Source organism: Budorcas taxicolor, chromosome 7 (genome assembly GCF_023091745.1).
Source record: "Budorcas taxicolor isolate Tak-1 chromosome 7, Takin1.1, whole genome shotgun sequence".
Taxonomy (NCBI): domain Eukaryota; kingdom Metazoa; phylum Chordata; class Mammalia; order Artiodactyla; family Bovidae; genus Budorcas; species Budorcas taxicolor.
The window spans coordinates 52,558,164-52,586,159 of record NC_068916.1 but is presented as its reverse complement, the minus strand read 5'-3'; the positions used below and the strand labels follow the sequence as shown (position 1 = coordinate 52,586,159).

The 27,996-nt window shown below is 39.9% G+C and overlaps 1 protein-coding gene across 4 annotated transcripts; it reads right to left on the bottom strand.

The window, feature by feature from the left end:
• Positions 1–426: 426 nt before the first annotated feature.
• RNF14 (ring finger protein 14) lies at positions 427–19,450 on the bottom strand. 4 transcript variants are annotated; one of them, XM_052642889.1, is made up of 9 exons: positions 19,419–19,450; positions 16,789–16,964; positions 14,359–14,528; positions 13,184–13,335; positions 9,969–10,496; positions 8,427–8,655; positions 4,450–4,622; positions 3,382–3,512; positions 427–1,811 (listed from the first exon to the last, which is right to left on the bottom strand). In XM_052642889.1, exons 3-9 carry the CDS (start codon positions 14,510–14,512, stop codon positions 1,754–1,756), a joined length of 1,425 nt encoding a protein of 474 aa, XP_052498849.1. In that variant the 5' UTR covers positions 14,513–14,528; positions 16,789–16,964; positions 19,419–19,450; the 3' UTR covers positions 427–1,753. The 4 variants fall into 4 exon arrangements, with proteins under 4 accessions (XP_052498849.1, XP_052498850.1, XP_052498848.1 ...); XM_052642890.1 differs by lacking the exon at positions 19,419–19,450 and adding an exon at positions 19,352–19,403; XM_052642888.1 differs by lacking the exon at positions 19,419–19,450 and adding an exon at positions 19,099–19,338.
• Positions 19,451–27,996: the final 8,546 nt, after the last annotated feature.

Sequence of the window (27,996 nt, the reverse complement as noted above, 5' to 3'; positions counted from 1 at the left end):
TTAACATAATGTACAACAGACCCAAATAACCCCTAGCAACATCAATTAGCCCATGAACCTAAGAGCTTCTGAGAGGCTACCAGTGAAAGGTATGAAATGAACTCTTACCCAGTCATTGAGAAGAGCCACTATTCTCAAGTATGTACTCTATATAATTAAGTTGTTTTCATTTCCATTTCTTATCTTCAACTTATTTTTTAAGTTAACTTTAGTTCTTATATAAAATGTGCTGAATCCATGTAGATTAAACAAAATATGGGCCCCCAAATCTAAGTTCAGTCACAAGCTTAGGTAAAAGAGGAGACACTGTTCCATGACTTTCTTCTGCTCACTTTAAGAATACGTGTTATACACCACATAGTTTTTAAATGTGATCATTGCCTTGGTGACAGAACAGATAGCAGCAACTCTGCTCTAACTGTAAGACAATTTTTAAATAATTTTTATTTTTAAGATTTAGCATCCTCATTGACAATCCAGAAACAGTCCATGCTCTCTGGATACACACACATAAAATGGTTAAAAGCAATTCCCCAATTTTCAATGACAAGGTAGGAAAAAAGAACATGTTCACAGCTTTAGCTGAATTCTTCTATCCTTTTTACCAAAAATCTTATTTTGCTACCAACCCACTCACCAAACCATAAGGAAAGACAATTTTTCAAAAAGCCAACAAAACCCAAGAACAGGGATCTAGGTATCAAGCCAAAATCATCCCCTGAAACAGTGCTGATGCCAAAAAAAAAAAAAAAGAGAGGCTAGGAAAACAAATTTCCATAGCACATTAGAGAAGCCCTTTTAAAAAGAATTCAGAAACTTAGCGCTGGAACTATGGTGGTGCAGTGTTCAAAACGCAGATAATTAAAGTTCAGCTTGGGAATATATTAGGCTTTCTCCTATCCCAGCAGGGGAAATAAAAATATGAGCTGTTGGAGCTAATATTAAAATTGTCCTTACCAACGAAAGGTAGGGCAAGGGTCAACCGGAGAGAATGTAGAACAAAAGGTAGCAAAGGCAAGTTGTTCTGAATCTAGGCTCTACTGCCTAGAAGCATGAAAGTTTAAAAGGGCTGAAATTCTTCTAAGCCACTATCAATAAATTCTAGACTTGGCTCAAAACCAGTGGACTATAGACCACTGATAAATATATTAGGCGACCTACAGTGTTTACGTACTAAAAAATATTTTTTAAATTATCTGTAAATTTCTATTCTGAAAAGCAGCAGACCAAAATGACACGGGGCCATCTAATCAGTTAGAGAGTAAGGGTTGGAAAGAATGTAATACGGAGTAAATAAATAAGATCAGGCTCTCGGCACAATTTTAGTAAGGCTTCTACCTACCCCAAGTGTTAAGGAGTACTACTGAGAGAGCTCCCACAGAATGTCTTAGAGGGATGCTTCTCAGAGACAAAAAGGTCTTTAACTCTTGACCCCTCTCTCTTTCCCTAAAGCTTGGAGAAGAAAATAAATATTTAATTTTAACTATTCAAAGCTTTGGGCACATTGTAATATTTAATATTTTCTAGTTTTCATTTTCTGAACCTTTGGCTTAATACTTCCTCAATTATGCTGCAATGAAAAAATGTATACATGTGCCTTAATCAGTAGTACCACATGAAAATAAAACCTTGTTCTTCCATATCTTCTACATAGGAAGACTAAATCAACGGCACCCTGCAAAGTTACTCTGTATACTTGACAAAAGATTAGGGCAAACCATTCCACTTCCATATCTTGAGCAGTAGAAGTTAACTAGTCTTCAATCTCATCTTCCCAAATATCTCCATTAACATCCACAGCATGGAACAACCTGGAAGCATAAAACAAGGTACATTTTAATATACCTGACAGAAACTGAGTATAATTTCTTTCCTTTTTTCAAATATATGTTCTGCACTATTCTGATAATATCTTTTCCTTTCCTTTAATTATTCTACTGGGAAGGGCTGAAATAACAACCCTTTTTTAAGGATCCAGACAACTCTCAAGGGCCAAGGAGAAACAATAATGGGAGACAGGTATCACAAAAACTGACACTAATGTGTATAATATGTAGAATAAGTCAAGACTGAAAAATTCAGGCAGTCAAGAAGCTGCACTCCTTCAAAACACTGTAACTTTACTACATACTAATCACTCCATCCTTTCCATCTTCACCGTGCTTGTACTCTCCACTAGTAGAATGTTTTACAGTTGCCCAATTTCTTTTCCTCCTCTTATGTTACTTAAAATTTGTATTTTCAACACTTTCATTTCCAGTGGTTCATAGGCAGAGCTGGTTTATTCAACTCATAGTTTCATAATGTCAAGAACTGACTGTAGGTACCCACAGATGTCTATTAACAAAGATTATCAACTGATATTGAAACTGAAGCTGGTGGAGAATAGGATATTCACATTGTGCCAAGGAATCATCCCACAGATCACTCACTGACAACAGAAGAAAAACCTTACCTTTACAACGGAACAAATGATAGAACTGAACATCATGCTAATAGTGAGACAGCCTGACATTATGGATCTGATGTGATACAACATGAAGTACACCACCTCTTGTTAAGTATTCCTGTCAAAAATGTTACTCTAAATCTAATCAAACTGCATTCTACAGCTAACTTCCACTTTACAGAAAATAGAGAGCAAAGAGAAACAAACTAAAAGGCACCATGGAGAAACAGAACTCCAGCAGGTAAGGTTATATAGGACAACAGCCTGGACTCTTCAAAAGGTCAACGTTCCGCTCAGTACAGACAAACAAAAGGTGGGTAATACTTTTCTCTATTATGAAACAGAATCAAATAAAATAATTAAACTTGATTAGATCCTGGTATAATAAAACAGCTTTAAAAGATATTTTTGGGAATAGTTGATAAGTCTTAAATATTTTATTAGATGACAGTACGCCATTGTTAAATTTTTTGAGGTATTACTGTTATGTACAAAACTTTCCTTATCTTAGGAAAGATGTGTGGACGTATATAGAGACGATGCATCATATCTCCAACTTATGGCCAAGTAGTTAAGCAATAAATTTAGAAAACAAATATGGTAAATATTATCAATTGTTCATTTTGGTGAAAGATATCATAGTCCTATCCTTTCAACTCTTCCATATGTTTGAAATTTTTCACTAAAAAAGTTGAGGAGGATAATTAATTAAAGAAAATCTTCAGATAGTACATTTTCATCATAAAACTCATTTTCAAGAAAATGCATATATGACAAAATATATGAAAGAAAAATATGAAAAATATATAAAAGAAAATATTTAAAAATATAAGAAAATTCTCTAAATAAACAGAGATAAAACTTCCTGGGCTTGTGGTCTGCAAATCAAGTACCAAAAAACTGCTGAAAGTAGGAGTTCTGGGAATACATACCGGTTAAAACACGGGGAAGCAGGATCAGTGAAATGTTTATAAGGGTTTGCTCTAGAAAGAGAACCCATGCAAATCCAGCAGAAATATTGCATACAGCCAGTACATGTCATCTTGTTACATCCATCTAATTTCTGGTGGGAAAGAGAAAAATATCAAGGCTGTAAAAGCAAAAGAGAAATGCACTTGACAAAATGATTTGGTGCAACATTCTCCTTATCGTCTCCCTTTTCTAATGCAGGGTTGAGAAACACAGGCTAACACACACTGATATTAATGCCTAAACTCTTTGGCATTACAAGTGAAATACAGGAAATACTTCGATACTAAGCAAAATCTCTTCTGATAAACAGTAAATACAAACCAAACATGTATAGGTGAATTATGTAGTTAGACTGATTATGAAAATGTTTGCCTTTAATATGTGGGATTTACACTTTTTACCTAAATCTTAGTAAACATTTGGTACCCAAGTCTCCCATTCTATCAGAGCTGAGGCATGTCAAAGTGGTTAAATAGAAGGCTAGTTTCCTTAATGAAGTAATTGAGGCATCATCATCCAGGTTAGCTCAGATATAACGGACTGGAAAAACAGAATCAAATGCAAAGACATATATTTTCATTTTAAAATATATTAAGGTTTTGTCAAGAAACAATAGATTTATCTATCTGTTTTGACTTATATCTGTATTTCGTAAGCAGGAACTTGTTAAAAAGATGTGTTAAATTCCAGGATAAATAGTTTTGAGAAGTCAGCCTGTTTTTTAAAAAAAAATAACATACATGAGTTGAGTTGACTGTAGTCCTAGCATGGCCTCCTCATAACTCATTAAATTTTGAGGCAGATACAAGGTGAGAAAAACCATCACTGTATGAAAGCACTCTGAAAAGGGAAGTCTAATATATTTAATATCAATAACAATAATTAGTAGCAAATTTGAATCTTCCAAGAAGGTTTAATAAATACCAAAATACGTTTTCTTAATTAGTTCAAAATTAAAAGGCTTCTTGAGGAAATCATAACATGCTTGGCAAGTAGGCAGGCCTCCAAGTCTGTCCCCAGACTTTTACCTCAATGGGAGTTCCACAACATGGGCAGCTCTTTGAGTTCTTTTCTAGCCACTCCTTACTTTCCATCTCTTCCAGTGCCTTCTGAATCACCCTCTTACCATACCTCTGTTCCAAAAATCTTTTATTGGCCTCATCTGCTTGCAGGTACTCATTTCGTAAGTCCATTAATTTCTCTAGAAGGTGAAATGGAAAATTAACTTTTATACAACTTGTAAAGCTCATTAAAAATCATTAAAAATGATCATAACCTTTGACTATTCAATATTATTATTTAATAATGTTATTCTTGGGATTTTATCATAAGGAATTAATCCAAAGTAAAATTATATGCAAAGAGACGCATATAACACATATAACAATGGCAAACAAATTAAATGTCCAAGGGAATAATTATGTGTGGAACCACTTAATGACATAATGTTTAGTTATTAAAACTTATAATTAGGATGGCTACAATTCAATTAAAATACTCATTACAGAAGCCAGCAAAAAGAATATTTAGGTTGTAACTAGGTAAAAACTACACATGCATGAAAGACAAAGAACAGACAGGAATTCTCCAAGTAGAAAAGCTGGACTTCTTAAATGTGACAGAATAATAGTTTACCTTTTCTCTTTGATTTTAACTTATTAATGTTGATATTTTTGTGCAAATAGTACAACTAGTAGTACAGTTTAAAGGCTGACTTATCAAATGACACAAAGGTTGAAACAGACGCTGATTTTCTACTAAGTCAGCATCATTCACCATTTAATAACAAGACCTGCCAAACTAAACAAAAGCACCTTTGATTTAAGGACAAAGACCAACAGTTCAATTCTGCATATATAAGAAAAAAGCCAGTGAATAAAATTTACCACCAACAGATAAAGGAAAAGTCCTTTCTACCAACTTTTCTGCTTAATACTCATCAATCTGGTTTCTACTGCTTTATCACTTAACTCAAATGGAATGGGCAGCTATTTCCAAAGGCTTTATTTGTCAACAAAGGCTTTTGCTCACAATTCTATTACCTTACCTTTTCAACACAATTAATTAAAGACCTCTCTCAACAATGTTCTGGCTCTTTTATTATTTTACCTTCCTCATACTATTTAGAAGTAGACAACTTCTGGAGCAGAATTATAACTGCACTTTTCCTTCACCTATGTATCCTTTCTCTGTATTGTTCATTCCCATGACTTTAACACTTCTACTGACATGCAGCAGACATGTATTTTTAAATCCTGTCATTTGTATTTCCTCTACTAGTTCAAAGCATTTCTGTATTCCAAGACATCTTAAGGACAGAGGTTGCTGCTCTAATGTTCTCAAAATAATAAAATTATTAGTGTATCATATATTTTTTATGGTAATATCTAACATATAGAGAATAAGAAAGAGATTCCCAATTTTGCTGCAGCCCCCAAGTCTATCTTTGATTTCTTCCCCAAACACTGTGAAATACCTGGAAGGTACTTCAGCCTCTCAATGATAAGGATACCAAAGTCTCAAGTAAAGGCTTATATTATACTCTGGTGAGTTCTCCATCCCATCTGCCCATAACCTCTACAAGACTCTGCCACAGGTGACTGGAAATACTCCATTTACTCATTCTCCTGTCAGGGTCCTCTCTTGGAGATGACACTCTGCTAACAATCAGTAACTATAGCAATACTGGCATTAACAGTTACCATTTTGTGGTTTGAAGACTTAAATCTAACACATAACACCATAAAACTTTCAGAAGAGGACAGAGGCAAAACATTTTCTGACCAAGGTAATAGAAATAAAAGCAAAAATAAACAAATGGGACCTAATCAAACTTACAAGCTTTTGTTCAGCAGAGGAAACCATCAATAAAAAGAGATGGTTTGGAAGAAAGTATTTGCAAATGATGCAACTGACATGGGCTTAATTTCCAAAATATACAAACAGTTCATACAACAAAACAGTTCAACAACAAAAACAAACAACTCAATGGAAAAATGGGCAAAATAACTATTAATAAATAGATATTTCTCTAAAGAAGACAAACAGATGGCCCAAGAGGTACAGAAAAGATGTGCAATACCACTAATTATTAGAGAACTACAAATCAAAACTACAATGAGGTTCCACCTAACATAGGTGAAAACGGCCATCATTAAAAAATCTACAAATAACAAATGCTGGAGAGGGTGTGGAGAAAAGGGAATCCTCCTACACTGTTGATGGGACTGTAAAAGGTGCAGCCACTATGGAAGACACTTTGGATGTTCCTTAGAAAACGAAAAATAGAATTACCAAATGATCCAGGAATCCTACTCCTGGGTAAATATCCACATAAAACTATAATTCAAAAATATAGCTGCACTCCTATATTCACAGCAGCACTATTCATAATACCTAAGACATGGAAACTACCTAAATGTCCATCAACAGATGAATGAGTAAGGAAGATGTGGTACATACATACGAAGGAATACTACACAGCCGTAACAAATAATGAAATAAAGCCATCTGCAGTAACGTCGATGCAGCTAGAGATTATCCTACTAGTAAAGTCATAAAGAAAAAGACAAATACCATATGATACCACTTATATGTGGAATCCAAAATATGACAGAAATGACCCTATCTACAAAACAAGAACAGACTTGTAGACATACAGAACAGACTGGCAGTTGCCAAGGAAACCAGGAGTGGAATGGATTGGGGAGGTTGGGGTTATGCAAACTGTTATATATGAATGGATAAACAAGGTCCTACTGTATAGCACAGGGAACTGTGTTCAACATCCTGTGATAAATCATAATGGAAAAAATATAAAAAAGAATGTACATATATTCTGTACAGCAATGAATCACATTGCTATACAGAAAAAATTAGCACAAATTATACATTAATTATACTTTAATAATAAATAATACACAAATTTTTAAAAAATAGTTACCATTTTGCATTTCACATGCAAAATGCCCATTCTCAAATTTCAGTGAAGAACCAGCTTTTTCCTCCCACTCTGTCAAGGACCAATACTTTTGCAAAATATAATCAAATGAATTATTATAAAAATGCATAAAAAGACAAAAATATAAGCCTAAATTTTTGTGTTTGACTGACATAAAATTTAGTCAGTGGCCAGCAATAATGAAATTGCTATAAAAGTTTTAAACCCTGACTCTCAATTTCTGTATTTACCCTGTCACTGACCAGTATAACAACTATAACAACTCTGAGCAGCACTACAATAGGTCATTTCAAAATTACAATAATCTTATGAAGTAGCTATTATCATCAGCCCTGTTAGTTTGAGAAACACTAAGTCACCAGAGTAGTCCAATTGATGTCAAGGGCATGATTTCTCAATCCTTATCTAAACCAGAAATGGCTAACAGGTTTCACTTCCTGTGCCTACCTCAATAGAGGGTGGCTTTCTAAAGCACTGGGTTGAGGAAGATTCTGAGCCCTCCTGAGCTCACTGAGAAAGCACTTGATCAAACGTGTGCATCATGGAAACAACAGTGATAGCTTAGATGCTCTGTATTTGCCAGCATCTACATTATTCCATATTCATCGATAGAAATTACCCTGTCATTCCTTCCATGGAATGCTCCCCCTTGATATCTGCATGGTTTGTTTCCTTACTTCTTTCAAGTCTACTCAAACCACTTTGCCTCCACTGGGTTTTTCTAAATAAAATCCCAAACATCTTCCCCTTCAGAACACTTCATAGCTTGTCTCTGCTTTTCTTTTTTTTTTCCTCTTCAGCATTTACCACTATCTCATATTCTTATTTATTGGGTTTGCCTGTCTCCCCCATTAGAATGTAAGTTCCATGAGGGCATTTGGTCACTGCTATATTCCCAGAATGTAGGCAGTAACTGACATAAAAATATCTGTTGAACCAACAAAGAAGAACACAATTCTTCCAAATTAAGAATTGAAGCGGTAAGTCTCTTTTCTAGGGGGTGGGGGAGGGCTGGGAGACTGAGTTCACACGGTTACAACCTACCTGCTGTCACCTTACATGGAGAGACCCCGTGGTAGGTCAGTCTGCACAGGGTACAGAAGGCGAAATTGCAGCTGGAGCAGATGCCCATGGTACAGCCAGGCTCCTGCATCACAGGCAGCTGGCAGGATGGGCGGGGGCAGTACACCACATCGGCCATCAGGTCCAAGGTGGACTGGAGGAGAAGGCGGTCATAACGGGCAAACAACTCTGCTTCCACTAGCTCTTTGACCTGGAGGGAAATGTGAAACATCGTTAAGTTTGATGATTTCCCAACCAGTTCTGATCCTAAGGGAGATCTTTAGGAAGCAAGCATAAAAACCAGATGAACAGAAAATAATAACGATAACCCTGTATGCGAGACAGCAAAAGAGACACAGATGTATAGAACAGTCTTTTGGACTCTGCGGGAGAGGGCAAGGGTGGGATGATTTGGAAGAATGGCATTGAAACATGCACATTATCATATGTGAAACAAATAGCCAGTCCAGGTTCGATGCATGATACATAGTGCTTGGGGCTGGTGCACTGGGATGACCCAGAGGGATGGGATGGGGAGGGAGTGGGTGGGGGGTTCAGGATGAGGAACTCATGTATACCCGTGGAGGATTCATGTCAATGTATGGCAAAACCAACACAATATTGTAAAGTAATTAGCCTCCAATTAAAATAAATAAAGTTAGATTAAAAAAAAAAAGAAAATTAAATCCTCTATCTCACTTCAAAATCAAACCAAGTATGAGTGAATGAGTGAGTGAAAGTGGCTCAGTCATGTCGGACTCTTTGCGACCCCATGGACTGTACAATCCATGGAATTCTCCAGGCCAGAACACTGGAGTAGGTAGCCTTTCTCTTCTCCAGGGGTCTTCCCAACCCAGGGATCAAACCCAGGTCTCTCGTATTGCAGGTGAATTCTTTACCAGCTGAACCACAAGGGAAGCCCAAGAATACAGGAGTGGGTAGCCTATCCTTCTCCAGCAGATCTTTGTGACCCAGGAATCAAACCAGGGTCTCCTGCTTTGTAGGCAGATTCTTTACCAACCGAGCTAGTATGGGAAGTTTATATCTTGACTGAGACAGTGGTTACATGGGTCTACCCATTTGTCAAAACTAAGCAAAATGTACACTTTAAATGAGTACATTTATGCCTCAAAGGAGCTGATTTAAAAAAAAAAAAAAAGAAGAAACAACCAAGCAGGCTATCTTTAAAGTCTGTACACATTTGGTTAATCATCCCAAGGGATAACCCCTCCAGATCCCAACCTCACACAGACTGGGTAGTAGTTCCCCCTTCTAGCAGATAATATAGAGTAAATCACCAGAATTATTTTTTTAATGCTCATCCTTGCCAAGGGACACCAAAGCCAGCAAAGGGAGCGTTTACATTTGTTTAAATAAAGATCATGGACACAATAAAACTGGTGGGCTGGCTCCAAGGCCTCAGACTGTCCTGATGAGCCCTATCAAGAAGTTCCTGAGAGAATGCTTCCCTTTGGAGAGTTGTGAGAGAATTAGGGAGCAGCTGTCAGCAGAGTGAAGAGTTACCTGACCAGGAGTGGCCACTGAAGGGCACTTGGGTTCTGGGCAGTTGAGGCATTGAACTTGGCCATCTCTGATCTGGATTTCAAAGTAGTCCTTGAGACAGGCTTTGCAGTACACATGCCTGCACTCCAAGAAGTACATGCACTCACTACCCAGTTTCTCACAGAAACAGATATTGCACAGGAACAATTTACTATTAAAGCATTTTATCTGCTGAGCTTGATCAAAGTCCAAGATTTCCTGGATCAGACTCGACAATGATTCCACGTCCTGCACGGCTCTCTCGTCCACAACTTCCTCTTGGTCTATGTCAGATCCAGTGGCTCCTCCAAAATCTAGCTCTGTGTTGGAAGAAGCTTGAGCCATCCTTCTCTGAACCTTTTTCTGAGAACCCATCGTGAGTTCAAAAGGAGAGACAATATTCAGGTACGCTAAGGTCTCTTCCTTAAGAAACTGCATCCAGGCAAACAGGACCACGCTGCCACGGTGTTCTTCCCACAGGTTGTCTAAGTGCTTGCAGAGAGCAGATAGCTAGGGGAAAAACACATGAGGATGTTAGTGAGTGAGTTTGGAAAGATGATGATGCTGTCAACTCCTAATTTCCCTTGAAATCTTTTGAATTTAGACCTTTCTACTTCCTGTTAGGAAGTAGAAAGTATTCTTTTCACTTCTGTGATAAACTGTGCTGCATAATAGCATCAGTGTTCTTATCAAAGTACTTCTTAAACTATTCAGCAACATGAGCCATAGACACAAGGTCAGAAGCTAAAAGAAGTTCCATAAAACAAGAGAAACAGTTAAGAGTCTACCAGATGTACAACAAGGTTTACATATGGGCTACTGAAATGGAGGACTTTTTCTGTTCTTTATTTTTCTTTACTTTAGTATTGCTATCTATCTCATGTAGGAGAAGAGATCTAGTTTTAAAATGAACTATTTCTATTCCTTTGGAGTACTAGCCCTGTTGGTACCCTACAATAAAGATTAGCAAAAAACAACTTAAAAATACCATCCAAGCTTTAAAATTAATTCTTTCAACTGTATCAAGAAGTCAACTTATGTGAAAAAAATCACTAACAGAATCTAATCTCATAGTCCTTGTTATTCCAATTTATAAGCTGATTTTAACTAAGCAATCTGAGATTACACCAGATCCTGGTAAATAAAGGAAAGCAGACTGATATTGAATCTGGATATGATTACAAGCCCTTAACATGATTTGACTCCCATGGGCAAAGCTCACATTTTTCCTAAGTTAAGCAATCAAACGTTAAACTATTTTGACTTTTCCTCCTTTAAAACTGGTCTGTTCAATTTGAAAGGCAAATATAAGATTTTTAAGTAGAGCTCAGGTTCATAAGCAGCTTTTCTTTTTAGGTAAACATCAAAGAATAAGCCTTCCAGATGCAAATAAATTTTGTAAATTTGACATTTGAAGTGAAAAAGAACCACATTCTCTTCCTTACACTGCGTAGTGCTATTCACTAAATTCTATATGGGCACAAAATTAAACACTGACTGTTCAAGACTGGACAACAAATGCTTTTACACATTTGCATAAATGTGCTTTCATGATCAATAAGAAACCGGATGAAATCTTTAAAATGTAATAAATACTAAAAGAAAGCTCTGAATGTTTGAGTCACCAAATCCAAGCAAGAAGTCACCCTCCTCCATCCTCTTTTCTTCTCTAGTCCCTTCTCAAAAGAGGTATCTGAGATGTACGTACATGTGAGGAACGAGGGAGGCAGAAAGAGAAGAGCATGAAAGACACTGTGTGTATATATACTGAAAAAGAAATAAGGAAAATACTAGAAAACTAAACCCAGTTCTATCTATCAATCAGATTCAGTGAGGAACAGGTCCATGAGTCAACTTCATTATTAACAGGAGCAATTCATAAAGCCAAGGAATCAGGGCCCAGTAACAAACAAGAATTGAAGGAAGGAGCAGCATAAGAGACAGATTAAAATGTCAATTATCTGGACAAAAATTTACTTGACAGAGAGTCCTACTGTAATTTTAGCTATGTAACATAAAATAATGAGCAACTCTCTTCTCCCTACACCTTAAAAGCCAGCATTAAGTAGATGCTATTTGGTTGGAATCTGCAACTGTACATACGTATACATGCATGAACATAAAGTATCAAGAGCTCTCTGGAGAAATGGGACTATAAATGTCTAGATAATTTAGTCAACTCTCAGTGATCTAAATGTAAATAATCCACTGTCTTGCATGTGTTACCTCTGACAAAGATGTTAAAATGCAAGGTGAAACTCCTTTTTATTCTACATGTATTATTCTTTTTAAAACTTTAACTTTGTTTTTAAACTCGAAGTTCAATTTTACAAATGCACTCTCATCTAAGGATCAGCCTGGTGATGAACGCACAGTGGTGGGAATGAGAATTACATGACCAATAAAGAAAAACTGACAAGCTGTTCCTTGAGGTCAAGTAACTCTGACAGCTTTTGTCTTAATACATCAGCCTATCAATCTTCATCATGACTTCTAGAAAAGTAACTGCTATTGATCCATTATCTATTCCAGAATACATTATATCAGCTTCAAGCCATATTTATGTCTCAATCAAGAGATGACATTGTTAGTAGAAAAGGATATACAACGCAGAGGAAATGAAAGCTCGTGATATCAGATCTCAAGCCTTAATGAGATATCTATAGGAATCATATGCATTTCTGTGTGCATTCACATTATGTGAGCGCAGTCAACAACTGTTGCTAATATACAGACTTCTACATACAAAAGCGCTCTTATGCGTTCTTAAGGAACGTTTATTATAGGTACATTACCTCAATTTTAGTCCTAATTACAATTAAATCTTTCATTTAAGGAATGGATAAGAAAAATAAAAAGCAATAGCAACATCTGAGGAAAATGAGGAGGACCTATAGTCTCCATTACAATACAGATTAAATGGGAAAATACCAAGAAAAGGATAGAAACAATATACTTGATTAAAAATTACTCCTACTGCAATTCAAAGTGATTAATCATTCTAATTATTGCCATTCCTTTCTAAAACACCAAACATTTTCAACTTATTAACATTATAATTCATGAAGGGGAAACAATTACAACATCAAACCCATTTGTTCTTCATGCACTGAATTCAAGATCATCAAGGGAGTCTTCAATTAAAGATGATTTTTTAAGTTTCTAAAAATGGATAGAAATTAAGTTTCGGGTCTAACCTGAGTTGGTGACAGCCATTTGCCACTAAGTGTGAATGAAGGTGGGGAGGAGGATGGATAATCTGGTGGCAGTTCAAAGTTCAGCACAAGTGGAGGCAGAAAGCAAATGGTGTATTCAAAGCCACTATTCTGGAGACACTCATTTGAATTGCCTGAACCAAAAACAAAGATTAGAAAGGATCAGCTGGTCAACACCTGAGTGTCCATTACTGCTGAGCAGTGCTCAAGAAAAACATAATGCTTCAGTTGAGGGGATAAAAACCCTCCCTCAAAGCACTTTCTGTTCTTAATTTTACTTTGGAGCCACCACCTTAAAAAAATATTATAACCCCTTAAAAAAATCTACTAAGCATCATGAAATTTAAAATGAAGATACACAACTTATTCTTGCTACACTTCTGAGTATAATTCCTAACACCAGTGAGCAAGTAATACACAATGTTTTCTTTTGTTGTTTTTTACAGTAGATGATTAAAGACACCATCTAGAGAAAAAGACATTATTTCTATCAAAAGGCCATGACCTACTCAGACAATGTGCCAACTCCAATGAATCAGAGTTGGGAGGATTTATGCCAATGCAATGATCTCAGGCTGAGGGCAAGCTACAACACATAACACCTTCACAATCAAAGTTTCATTTCCAGTTATCACACTTACTTTCTCTACTTAAGGCTGTTACACTAGAAACATATTGAGAAAGTGTTCATAATGTCTTCTGTGAATACAGTATCAAAAGTACTAGTTTTTAATTTTTTTCTGAAGCAAAAGGTCACAGAGTAGTAGCGTCATGTGTTTATGGTGGTTAAAAAGATTCTAGAAACCAAATAGTATTAACAACAACCAAATCTTTCCAAGTGTTTTCACATATATTATTTCATTTTCTATTTTATTACCCCTATTTAACAGCCAATGACTCACGGCTGATGAACTGCTAGTTAGATGATTAGGAAGCATGAAATATGCAGGATAATATTTGTGATCAAAAAGGCAGAATTAAATTGAAAATTGTTCACCCTTTATTTTCAATTAAAACAGAAACAGGCATTAAATCTGTAATACTACCATCTATCACTAATGCCTATAAACACAAGATGATAAATAACTTAGGGTACACTAAGAAATTGAGAATAACCTTTATCTAGAAAAAATCTGTTTAAGAGAATATTAACTGACCGCTCACAAATATCTTGAAATTTTGTGGTAAGTCCAAATGGATCCTGGTTTCTCCACCTTGGACAGACTCTGCTTTTCTAAATTCATCTCCATCATAAATACTTGCCAGGGCCAGCAATTCATCCTCCTGAGCTTCTCGGTCTTCTGACGACATTTAATTTTCTGAGGAGCTGAAGATAATCATTCAAGTCAGTTAAGAACAGAAAAGGCACAGAGTCTGGAAAAGTCTAATGGCCCTCCCCCCAACAAACCCACTCCCCCCAAAAGAAAGTTCCTCAAAAACAACTGCAAAGAATTAATCAATATTCTCAGTTTTCTATCTAACTAAAAGTGACAGGCATATCTAATATCCCAGTAGATCATCACAGTAACAGCCTTTTTCAAAAAGGACAGCTGTGGTTCTTATAATTGCTGACTTTTTCAGTTAGGTATGATATGTGTGGATCACAATAAACTGTGGAAAATTCTGAAAGAGATGGGAATACCAGACCACCTGACCTGCCTCTTGAGAAATCTGTATGCAGGTCAGGAAGCAACAGTTAGAACTGGACATGAAACAACAGACTGGTTCCAAATAGGAAAAGGAGTACGTCAAGGCTGTATATCGTCACCCTGCTTATTTAACGTCTATGCAGAGTACATCATGAGAAACGCTGGGCTGGAACAAGCACAAGCTGGAATTAAGATTTCCTGGAGAAATATCAATCACCTCAGATATACAGATGATACCACCCTTATGGCAGAAAGTGAAGAGGAACTAAAAAGCCTCTTGATGAAAGTGAAAGAGGAGAGTGAAAAAGTTGGCTTAAAGCTCAACATTCAGAAAACGAAGATCATGGCATCTGGTCCCATCACTTCATGGGAAATAGATGGGAAACAGTGGAAACAGTGGCTGACTTTATTTTTGGGCTTCAAAATCACTGCAGATGGTGACTGCAGCCATGAAATTAAAAGACGCTTGCTCCTTGGAAGGAACGTTATGACCAACCTAGACAGCATATTCAAAAGCAGAGACATTATTTTGCCGACAAAGGTCCGTCTAGTCAAGGCTATGGTTTTTCCAGTGATCAGGTATGGATGTGAGAGTTGGACTGTGAAGAAAGCTGAGCGCCGAAGAATTGACGCTTTTGAACTGTGGTGTTGGAGAAGACTCTTGAGAGTCCCTTGGACTGCAAGGAGATCCAATCAGTCCATTCTAAAGGAGATTAGTCCTGGGTGTTCATTGGAAGGACTGCTGCTAAAGCTGAAACTCCAATACTTTGGCCACCTCATGCGAAGAGTTGACTCACTGGAAAAGACCCTGATGCTGGGAGGGATTGGGGGCAGGAGGAGAAGGGGACGACAGAGGATGAGATGGCTGGATGGCATCACCGACTCGACAGACATGAGTTTGAATGAACTCCGGGAGTTGGTGATGGACAGGGAGGCCTGGCGTGCTGCGATTCATGGGGTCACAAAGAGTCGGACATGACTGAGCGACTGAACTGAACTGAAAAAAGAAAGCACAATAAAAAAATTTTTCAAGGACAATTCACAAAGTACTTTGACTTGCTCTCTAAACTTAGGAAAATGCCTTGCTCACAAAAGCAGTCAAAGTATATTTGATATACTTCTTAAAAATAAGTGAATTTTTTAAATCCACAGGAATCTCTACAGCAGGTTTTCTCAGCCTCAGTGCTACTGATGTTTTGGAACAGACAACTGTCGTGGGAGGCTGCCCTGTGCATTAGAGGACGTGAATCTGCATGTCTGGCTTCAATCTGCTAGATGCCAACAGGATCCCTTTTCCTCAAGAGTTGTGACGATCACAAACATCTCCAGACATAACCAAATATCCACCACCACCCCTGCCACTGGGGAGGGGGAAGAAAATTGCTCCTACTTGAGAACACCCCACTCTAGAGACTGTTAAAAGGATGATAACATGTCAGACAGATAACTGTGGAAGCAGCAAAATAACATTAAATTTTTGAAATAATATCAAATCAATTTTAAGATTTATCATTATTTTAGGTAACACCAACAGTGAAAATATGCTATAATTAAACTGTACAAATGTTTTTTAATTACAGCAACTGAAAGATACACCACACTGTCAGATAATTCAAACATGCAAAAAAATATGTGTGAGAATCTGTGAAAATTAATAAAACCACCAAAAATTACCATCCTATCGATTAAAATACTAGACTGTAACTGTATTTGCAAATATGCTCCCTCTTGGCTGAAATATTTTCTAAATTGGAATGCACAAGTAAAAGTTAGGATGTGGTTTTTCATGTTATAAAAAAGTGACACTACAAAACTCAAATTCATTTAAAATGATTCCATTTTCAAAAAGTACGTTTTCTAGCAGATGATAATGGTTCTGCTTAAGCTGTGTCCCTACCTAAGACACAGTGATATATTCTATTTAAGGTCAGTTAGTACCTGTTAATAACAACTAGAAGAAAAGGATATCAGCACTGGAGTTTGTACTTCAGCCCCAAGTTTGGAACTCATGCAAATCTCATTTATTCTTAAGATGATGGAGATGAGACTGCTGAAGGTGGATAAAAGGCCAAGATGTAGAACTCATACTAGATATACTAGAGAAACCCTGCCATCTGCAGAAAAAAAATACAAAAGATGGTGTTAGCATCCTCTCCAAATTTAAATTCTGAATTTCCACAACCACCACTTAAATCAAGCACATTCTAACACACAGTCAATCCTAATCTACAGCTGCATATTGATCACCTAGGTCAGCCTAACTGAGCCATGTGGTTCAAAGGATATTTGCATGTTCCCAATAATCAGAGTGCCCTTCTTATCTGCCTGCCTTCAGCCCTGGGAGGAGCTGAGAACACCAAAGTCATAGATGACAGCACAACATGCCCCCATAACAAACCACTTCCTGCGGTTTTCTTGTTTTTCTTTTTCCTTTCCTCTTCCACTTCTTCTATTCCTTCATTTCCTACCCCTCCAGTTTGTCCTTTTGTCCACTAACGAATTAATCCTGAGAGGGACACTCAACGTTAGATTAAGGAAGACAGCAGGGTATTTAAAAACAAAATAATAAAAGTGCTCACACACAAACATTTAAGTCCTATTCTAAATGCTCTACCAGGCTTCTTGAACAGGGAATAAAGGAGAAAGGGAGACTGGTCCATAGACGGGTTCTGGAGAATGCTATGAATACCTTAAAATATGCAAAATATATAAAACAATAATTTTAAAACCATATTTTCAGATGTGTGACTCTCAAATAAGTTAACAATGAAATTTAAGATCAATTTACATTTATCGAGTAGTACTACTATGTATTATGTATGATACATTAAGTCTTTTCACATCACCTTACATAACTGTAAATGCTTTTTACCACCTGTAGAACATGGTGACAATGTAATTAAGCTTTTTGTTTCTTCCTGTTCAAACATTATAAATGAGGTAAGGTAAAATCACTCAGTCGTATCCGACTCTTTGCGACCCCATGGGCTGTAGCCTACCAGGCTCCTCTGTCCATGGGATTTTCCAGGCAATAGTACTGGAGTGGATTGCCATTTCCTTCTCCAGAGGATCTTCCCGACCCAGGGATCGAACCCGGGTCTCCCACATTGTAGACAGACGCTTAACTGTCTGAACCACCAGGGAAGTCCTATATAAATGAGCTGAAATGAATTCATACCCAGGCTACACCCCAGAGCAATTCAATCAGACATGGGTCATCCAAGTTCGCCATGTTATTCTAATGTGCAGCCAGGATTAAGAAACTCTACTCCAAGCTGTTTCCCATTGGCAGCTCCTTATGACCCAACTCACCAGACCCCAGCTTCTGAAGCTGCCATGGGTCCCAGTCCCTTAATTAAAATTGCTGACATGAATTTCTTTGATTCTATTCATTCAGTCTTCAAGACTCACCTCCAAAACCCCTATTCCATATAAAACTTCCAATTAGCGTGTCTTCCTTTAAAAACTCAGAAAACTTTTTATTGTAACTTTCCTATGACATTGTCACACCCCACCTTGCATTAGTTTTTCCTCTCAACTTGCGCTTCCTCTCCTCCCAGACTAAATTAGTTCCTTAAGGGCAAGGATCAAGCGTTTTGCCTCTATGTATATTGCTCTCAGAATCTAGCAGTGCTTTAGGTTAGACACTGGAAAAAGTGAGAACTGAACTGGGGTGAGATGTGGTTGCTGCAATGGGGGACTAGAATCAAGATTCAGGGACTGCACTGCCACATCCCACCAGGAGCACGTTGGGTTGGTCGTCACAATAACAGCAAAAAGAGTGAACTCTTACCACGTGTCAGGCATTGTGGTAAGCCCTTTAAATGCACTAACCCGTTAGATTCCCACAACCCCATGAAGAAAGTCCTACTATTTCCACTATACACAGAAAAATGACATTTTAAGTCCACGCTGGCTCAAGGTCACAGAGCTAATATAAAAATAAAACGGGATTCAGACCACCTTGTTTCTTCAGCTGTTAACACAGGAACAAGAATAAACCCCGGTGTCACAAGACGAGAGAATTCAAGTTTAATATTACTTTTAGGCAAACCGGAAACCGCTATAAGAGTGAGGGAAGCCCCTCCTCCGCCGGGTTTCCCTCGAGCCTGGGAAAATCCTACTCATTCTCTCAGGCCACACCATGAACGTTTTGCCCGTGGGCGGGGGACCGGGGGGTCAGCATGCCGCTGCCGCGTCTCCTCAGCTCACTGCGGGGCGTATGGAGTCGTTGTTTGCGCGACTCACCTACAGCTGGGGGGCAGGCCCGAGCCCCGCTACCTGCCCCAGCGCTTGGAAACGGAGGACGCTGCGCGCGTGTGAGCCCGCCCAGGGGTCCCGAAGGGGCAGGGCCTGGAACTTCCCCTTCCTCCTCTGGGCACCCCGGGGACCTTAGCCGGGCCGGGTCCCGGGTCCGGGGAGTTGAAGCCTGCTAAGCAAGCAGTCCGGGCCCGGCCGCCCTTCTCTGCCTCGCGCGCCTGGAGCGCAGTTCCTACCGTACCTTCCGGCTGCCCCACCGCGCCGGGCTCGAAAGTTCCGCCCTCCAACCTAGCTCCGGGTCCCCTCACCTCCACTCGCTGCCCCCTCCTGGAGACGCCCAGCTCAACCGGCGGACCGCCTCTTCCGTCTTCGGAGCTGTCAGCTGAGCCGGGCGGATCGGGCGGAGAGGCCTCGGCGAGAGAAGGGCTGTGCGCAGACGCCGTGACCGCCCCGGCCCCTCGGCCGCCCCCCGCAGGTCAAACCGGCGCTGCAGCCGCGACCACCGTCACCGTACCGCTGCCCACCAGACTTAAGACTTCAGTATGCCTGTGGAGACGTTGACACAAATGCAGATTCTGGGGCCCCTGCTGGGAATGTGCCTCGGAATTAGAATTTTTACCAATCACTAGAGGTAAATCACGAGGCAGGGAACTACCTGGGGTAGACCTGCTCCCCCAAGTAGAGAAGGCAAGCCTCTTCTACCTCCCGGGATCCCGGTCTCAGAAATGCTACCTATCTTTCTGGCACCTCCACTATGAAGGCATTCTCTCATTGGTCATATTTTAACTGTAATAACTACAGTGTTTATTAAGCATAGGGATGCCTCAAGTCCTGTACTCATGATTTTATGTAAATGTTCACTTCATTATAACCTTATACTTTAGATACTATTTGTTATTCCTACTTTACAAGTGAGGAAATTGAAAAAGGTTCAAGAATTTACCAAAGCGTATAGGCTGAGTGGGAATTAAAATTACATGTCCCCTACTACCTCATGCCATATGCAAAAATTAACTCAAAATATAGCAAAGACCTAAACGTAAGCAATAAAACTAAAAAATCTCTTAGAAGAAAATGTTGGATTAAATCATGAACTTGGATTATGCAATAGGTTCTTAGGAACAAAAGCACAAGAAATAAAAGAAAAATAAATTAGATTCATCAAAATTAAAAACTTCTGTGCTTCAAAGGGCATTATCAAGAAAAGACAACCCACAGAATAGGGGAACAAATTTGAAAATCATATGTCTGATAAAGGTTTAAAAGCCAGAACATATAAAGAACTACAACTCAACAACAGAAAGACCAATAACTCAATTTAAAAATGGGCAAAGGATGTGAATAGACATTTCTCCAAAGAAGATATACAAATGTTTAGTAAGCATGTGAAAAAAGGCTCGTCATTAGTCATCAGTTTAGTTTCAGTTCAGTCGCTCAGTCGTGTCCGACTCTTTGCGACCCCATGAATCGCAGCACGCCAGGCCTCCCTGTCCATCACCAACTCTTGGAGTTCACTCAGACTCACTTCCATCGAGTCAGTGATGCCATCCAGCCATCTCATCCTCTGTCGTCCCTTCTCCTCCTGCCCCCAATCCCTTCCAGCATCAGAGTCTTTTCCGATGAGTCAACTCTGCATGGGTGGCCAAAGTACTGGAGCTTCAGCTTTAGATCATTCCTTCCAAAGAAATCCCAGGGCTGATCTCCTTCAGAATGGACTGGTTGGATCTCCTTGCAGTCCAAGGGATTCTCAAGAGTCTTCTCCAACACCACAGTTCAAAAGCATCAATTCTTCGGCGCTCAGCTTTCTTCACAGTCCAACTTTCACATCCATACATGACCACAAGAAAAACCATAGCCTTGACTAGACGGACCTTAGTTGGCAAAGTAATGTCTCTGCTTTTGAATATGCTATCTAGGTTGGTCATAACTTTTCTTCCAAGGAGTAAGCATCTTTTAATTTCATGGCTGCAATTACCCTCTGCAGTAATTTTGGAGCCCCCAAAAATAAAGTCAGCCACTGTTTCCACTGTTTCCCCATCTATTTCCCATGAAGTGATGGGAAATAGTCATCAGGGAAATACAAATCAAAACCACAATTAGAAGCCACTTCACACTCACTAGAACCACTGTAATAAAAAGAAAAAAAATTTTTTTAATCTCATGATACAGAGAACTGTTTGGTGGTTGTCAGAAGCAAGAGGTGGGCAAGTGGGTGAAGACACAAACTTTTAATTATAAAATAAATAGGTCATTGGGATGTTATGGAAACCATGGTGAATATAGTACATAATACTCTATATATGAAAGTTGCTAAGAGAATAAATCTTGAATGTTTTCATCACAAGAAAAAAATCTGTATGTATGGTGTTGGATATTAACTACTCACTGTAGAAATCATTTCTCAATACATACATATATTGGATCATTATGTTACACACCTGAAACTAATATAATGTTGTATGCCAGTTACATCTCAATAAAGAATTTTTAAAAAGAAGACATTATAACAAGTGTTGGTGAAGTGGCAAAGAAATTGGAATCCTCATATATTGATTCTGAGGATGTAAAATGGAGTAGCCACTCTGGAAAACAGAGGTCTGCATTTTCATTTTGCACTGAGCTTCACAAATTACATTGCTGGTCCTGCATGCAGGAGAAAGGAAAACTCAAGTGGGAAAAAATCGGGTACTGGAGGGGCTTCCTGACTGCCACAGAAGGGAAATTTTTGAAATGCAAATAATCAGTCCTAATCCTCTGTGCTATAAACCTTGACTGTTACAGAACAGAAACCTAACTATCCCTGTAATGGATATCAAAACCAGAAATGTACTCCTTAAAAAGACAAAGGAAGGAAGAATAATCTCTGAAGTCATCCACTAATACGGTTCATATTCAGCCAAAGGAAATAAAGCCTAGAGTGAAAGCCTACTGCAGTGTGCTCAGAGACGAGACCGTGAATGCAGCCAGAGATCTCCCAGCTGCTAAAAGCGAGGGGACAAAGAACCAGGCCAGGAAAGTCTCACAAAGTCGAAGTGAAAGGTGATTGTGACATCCTGTCAGGGCTTCATGTCAGAGGTCACAGGACAGAGGGAATAGAAGAATTTCGAAGCAGTGTTAAAAGTTTGGATGAATGTTTAAAGTGGACTAAGCAGAGTCCACTTTGGAAGTCAGGTTTGGATAAACAGAGTTTTTTACTTAATTTTCTTTTTAGACTCTGTAAGATTTTTGTAGCTTTGGTTTTATGCGCCTGGTTTTGCATCATTTAGTTTAAATTGAGCTTTCCCTACATGCCTAATCATCTGCTGTGCTAAGCATTTTACATGCATTGTTTCATTTTAACACCCAGGACCCCATGACCAAAGTAATTGTATCTCCCCATTTTACAAATGAGGAAATTGAGGTGCTATGGGGTGAAATGATTTTACCAGTGTCATTCAGTGGTGATCTATATAGTATTAGGACCAATTCCTCATCAGTCTGACCCTCTCATATAGCTTGTAAAAGAATTAGGGTTTGTTGAAACAGAAATACAGACAGAATGAAGTCATTCTGGCTTTAAGAATTAAAAGAGAAGGCCCTAGGGAAGTCAGGATTACAGTTTATGATGTCATGATAGGTAGAATGAAAATACAGAGAGAGAGAAAGCGATCTAACTCCATATCCTGTCCTCAGGAACACTAGAAGATGATGGAGTCCAGGGCTAGGAGAGAATGGGTTGTGTGACCTAGACCAGAGGTCAAGACCCTGCCAGTGGGTAGAGAAGCAAAAGTGAGTCACAAAATATGTCTGGTCTTGTAGGGACAGGCAGGCCTTCCATCAGGACCTGCACTGGTTCATCCATCACTGGCATCCAACGGTGTCCAGAGCCTTTGGTGAGCTCTCATCCCCTCTGCCCGGGGGGCCAGCCTCCTTTTCAACGGCCATCCCTCTCAAGCATTCCTGAAACAAGCCTTGACATATACAGGGGCAGCAGTGTGGAAGGGAAAGTCTTGCCCCACCTCTGGGACAGGACTGGATAGTGGCAGGCCTCATCCCAGTACAGAAGTTTCACAACTGATCTCATGTCGTTTATACTTCCTCACTCTGTGGATCTCAAAAAATTTACTACTATCGCCTGGAAATCTGAAAAATTGGTGTTTCTTTAAAACAGGGGCTTCGTACTCAAAAATAAAAAATTGAGAGCTAAAAGCATAATTATAAATAATTAACAAGTAGAGCGCTATTCATGTCCCATGCGCCACTCTAAATGTTCTGCATGGAGTAAGCTAAACATGACAGTAACCCTGTAACATATTACCATCATCATCATCCCTATTTTAAAGCTAAGGAGACTGATAACAGAGAAGTTAAGTGGCTTGCCATGGTCACACAGATAGGAAATTACAACGCCATGCTTTGAACCCAGGCAATTGGAGTCCTGAGCCCACATTATTAACCTTAATGTTATGCTTAAGTCAGGTTAACACTTTGCCTAAGGAAAGTGCTCAAGTCTGTAAGGAAAAATAGCCAGACTAGCCAATGTGGCCAGCTTCCCTGGTCAGTACAGCTCAAACAATACCTCAGGTCATCCCAGGGTTATATAACAACAGACTCCTAAAAAGGCTTGCAGTGGCTGACAGTATAAAAATGTTTTCTGTGCTTCTGTTCCAAGGTAAAATTTGATTTACAATAATAGGCACAGAATGATCATGTTTATACTTGCAACCTGGCACTTTATTATTATTCCCCTGAATAACAGTGAAAAGAGTTTTGTAACCCCAAGGTAACATGGCACTGTAAGAAGGAAAGAGGGGTGAGATTTAGCAGCAGCTGCCATCATAAATCAGCGTACAGCTGTTTCTCTCGGAGCTCCGGGCTCAACTCTTGGCTGTCATAAACTTATAAAGGGGAGTCCCATGAGAATTTATGTAACGATGGGAAGACTCGTTTTCCTTCCTGCAAGAATCTTTCTGAAGCAAGGTGAGAATTAGGCTGATTAGATTCTATGTGAAGAAAGAAAACCAAACCAGTGGTTTAGAGGAAAGGAAAATATGGGTCAACTTTAGCTATTTAGCTACTTCCCTTGCCAAAAAAACCTGACCTTGAAAATGGAGAACATGCTGAATTCCACCCAATGAATGAGTGACCAGATGACCAAATAAATTAATGAATGTGATCCAAGCCTCCTCAGGGGTGGTTCTTTTAGTGTGAGAACAGTTACATCCTACAATCACTCAGAAATGCTGAATACATAACAAGGCCAATCAACAGAGTCAGCCTCTGAATATTCATGCACAGATGATGCTCCCAGTCAATATGTTTGATTTTTGTGTTTACTGATAGATTTTCAAATTCACTGTGTAAACCAAAATTCTAAAAATAAAAAGAAGAGGAAAAAGGAAAACAGAGAAGAACTTGTGGTGAGGTCATACTTAACGTCTGGATAGGATTGCCAGATAAAAATACTTAAAGTTTTCTCACTATCTGAAATTCAAATTTAACAGTCACTCTATATATTTTTTAAAATTTATTTATTGGTTGTTCTGGGTCCACGTTGCTACGCGGCTTTTCTCCAGTTGCGTCAAGTAGGGGCTGCTCTCTAGTTGTAACGCATGGGATTCTCACTGCGGTGGCCACTCTTGTTGCTGAGCACGGGCTCTAGGATGCTCGGGCTTCAGTAGCTGTGGCTCCCAGGCTCTAAAGCACAGGCCCAGGAGTTGTGGCACAGGGACTTAGTTGCTCCACGGCATGTGGAATCTTTCCAGATCAGGGATCGAACCCATGTCTCCTGCATTGGCAGGCAGATTCTTTACCACTGAGCCCCCAGGGATGCCCCCACCCTGTATTTTTATTTGTTAAACCTGGCAACCTACTTCTGGGCTAAGAACCCTAATTAGAAGAGAGGGCTGAAGAGAATATTTGGTGGACATGCCCACACCTGGGAGTCAGAAGGAAGGCAAACCAAAAGGAGAATCCGAGAAGCAGGCAGAAGGGCCTGCAGAAATATGGAAGAACCAGTGTGCACAGAGCTTCTGCTGAACACTGACACAGACATAGGACAGAGGTGGGGACCAGGAGGATGCTTGGTGAGAAAGGCCTGATGGCTACAGAGTTCGCCCTTGCCAGGCTGTTAGTGCTTCTAAGAAGCTCTGTGAGCCCACGAGCTATAGCTACTGAAGCCTGCGCATTTGAGAGCCTGTGCTCTGCAGCAGGAGAGGCCACCAGAATGAGTAGCCTGCACACAGCAACACAGACCCGACACGGCCAAAAGTTTAAAAAATAAATAAAAAGTTTAAGATGCTCTATGTCAGTGGCTCTCAATGAGGTTGGGGTGGAGAAGGGGTGTGTGGTAGAATGACCGATACTGGGTCATAATATCAGAATCAGATAATAATATCAATATCAGAACTGAGGCCTACATGCTGGAGGTAGCCCTCTTCTCCTCTGAAGATTAGGGAGAGAGACGTAAGTGTAACCCTGATTAACTCAGAATTTATGTGGTCCAGTTTTGGAGGCTGTGTTGTGGTAACTAAAGCACAATATAAGTTATAAATCCTTTCTTGCACTTTTCTTGAAAACCATGAAGGAGAGTCACAGTTTACAACTATCCATCAGAAAGTCCTTATCATCAACCTACTTCCTTCACAGCCTCGGCTGTTCTCTAAGGTACCCCCTCCACAATATCCTCAACCTTCAGCAATTCCCCTCCCCCTCATCTAGTTTCCCTTTTATTATATAGATCAATTAGGCCTCTCTTCCCAGCAAAAAGGTCCAATCAACTTACCCAACCTGGTCCCAAGCGATCTGAAAGATGAAGCATTTTCAAAGAGAGGAAAATAGAGCTGGCAATTATAAAATTCTCTTTGGCAGTCCAGAAAAAAGAAAACGATGAATTGCCCTGTTCATGGTATTTTGAAAAGCTTTTCAAGTGACTATGATACGTGGACCCTTTTGAGAGATACCACTCTTGATCAAGACACAAAACCTTTCCACTTCCTGAAAAGTCCTCTCTTAGCAAATTTCTCCCTGCCAAGTATTCTTCTCTCTACAGTGGGCCCAGAAATCCACCCAGATGGGTGGGATTGGACATCTGTGATCTGCCCCCAACAGAGACCACAAACAGTGGGGCAGGACCCAGAACAAGTCCTTGAGTCTCCCAGTCAATGGCCCAGGCTAGAATGCCTCTAACTTCAATAAGGTTTTGCTGGGGAAAAAAAAGAGGCAACTCTTAGGTGGTCCAGTCACCTCCCCAGCCAGAAAGGTCTTGAGAATGAAGGCCCCCAGCTTCATCAGTGCTGCTTTGGTGGTGCATTGATTTGGTGGTGGTGACTACAGCAGTGGCTGGGCAGATTCACAGGGAGTCCTGGGGGTGGGCAGCCAGCCCAGCAGGACATTCCTAATGTGGGGAAATGATCTTAGCCTTCATCCAACTGGTCTTCAAGTCCCTTAAGTGTCAGAGTCTCACCTTGCTGGTCTGAGCCCTCAAGGTTCTTCAGGACACCAGGTATTTAAAGAGATCCTCTGATCCCTGACCCTTCCCACTTCAGTCTCCGACCTCTCCCATAGTGATGGACCCAAGTGTGAGCAACCCAAAGGGTGGTGATGAACAAGGCCTCCAAGCAACAAGCCCAAGCCTGTCCTCTTTTTAAAAATATTTCAGACTTAGGGATTTGAAACAATTTCTGCTTCTTTGAATCTATTTTTAAGACTCAGGGTGATGTAGGCTTTCCAAACAAATTCCAGTTTTACCCCTTGACATGTGGCTGCTAAAGATCAACTGACCCTGCAGCCAAAAAAGAGGAGGAAGTATTACTAAATGGGGACCTCATTCCTAGAGACAATAGCCTTTAAAAGGTCTGGTGCTTCCTTTGCTGCCCGTGGATTCTTAAAGGGTTGTCTTAGCTTCCTGCACCCAACACGAGTAAAACAGAGAACAATAATAAACCACCTATGAGATCCAAAAGTTTTCATGACCTGTGAGTCCATTTTGCATCCATGGGTGCCAATCAAGGCCACACACACACACACACACTCAAATGCCCTTTGAAGAATACTCAAATAAGGGACTTCCCTGGTGGTTTAGTGGTTAAGACTCTGCACTTTCAATGCAGAGGGCAGAGGTTCACTCCCTGGTTGAGGAATTAAGCAGCATTCCCCCGCCAAAAAACCTCAGGTAAAATCTTGAATTCTATCATCCCCCCTCTGTGGGTGTTCGGTCACAGTTGGCTTCCCACTAGGAAAAATGATTATCACCTGGGTATAGGTCCTTCCGCTGTGCTGCACACAGCACAGAACAGAGGTCTGGAGCTGTGCTGCTGCTGCTGCTGCTAAGTCACTTCAGTCGAGTCCGACTCTGAGACCCCATAGACGGCAGCCCACCAGGTTCCTCTGTCCCTGGGATTCTCCAGGCAGGAATACTGGAGTGGGTTGCCATTTCCTTCTCCAATGCATGAAAGTGAAAAGTTAAAGTGAAGTCACTCAGTCGTGTCCAACTCTTAGCGACCCCATGGACTGTAGCCTACCAGGCTCCTCTGTCCATGGGATTTTCCAGGCAAAGAGTACCAGAGTGGGTTGCCATTGCTTTCTCCCTGGAGCTGTGGACATTCGTGAACTCCAGCCACCCACCTCCCTGCCTCTCTGCCTTTGGCCACCAGATGGCATTCTGGAAACGTTCTACGCACCAGAGCTTCTTGCACCAAAACTCCCCTGCATTACTCCTAGCTGGCTGCCTTTCCTCCCTCTTCTCTGTTCCTTTGATCCGTTTCCCAGAGTGCAGCCTGTGGGGCTTTCTGGAAGGCAAATGTGCGTGATCCTGAGCAAGTTACCCAACCTCAATGCTCAGCTTCTTCACCCATGGCCTGTTGTGAGGGTGGCGTGGGATGATGTATGTGAAGCACTCAGCACAAG

Bases quoted from the DNA above. Each gene is read 5' to 3' on its own strand.
- RNF14 (XM_052642889.1), bottom strand. From the start codon at position 14,512: ATGTCGTCAGAAGACCGAGAAGCTCAGGAGGATGAATTGCTGGCCCTG. The intron at 8,656-9,968 runs GTAACTCTTCAC...ATTTCCCTCCAG, and splicing joins CAGTGGCCACTCCTGGTCAG to GTCAAAGAGCTAGTGGAAGC. The intron at 4,623-8,426 runs GTAGGTTGTAAC...TTCACCTTCTAG, and splicing joins TCCATGTAAGGTGACAGCAG to AGAAATTAATGGACTTACGA.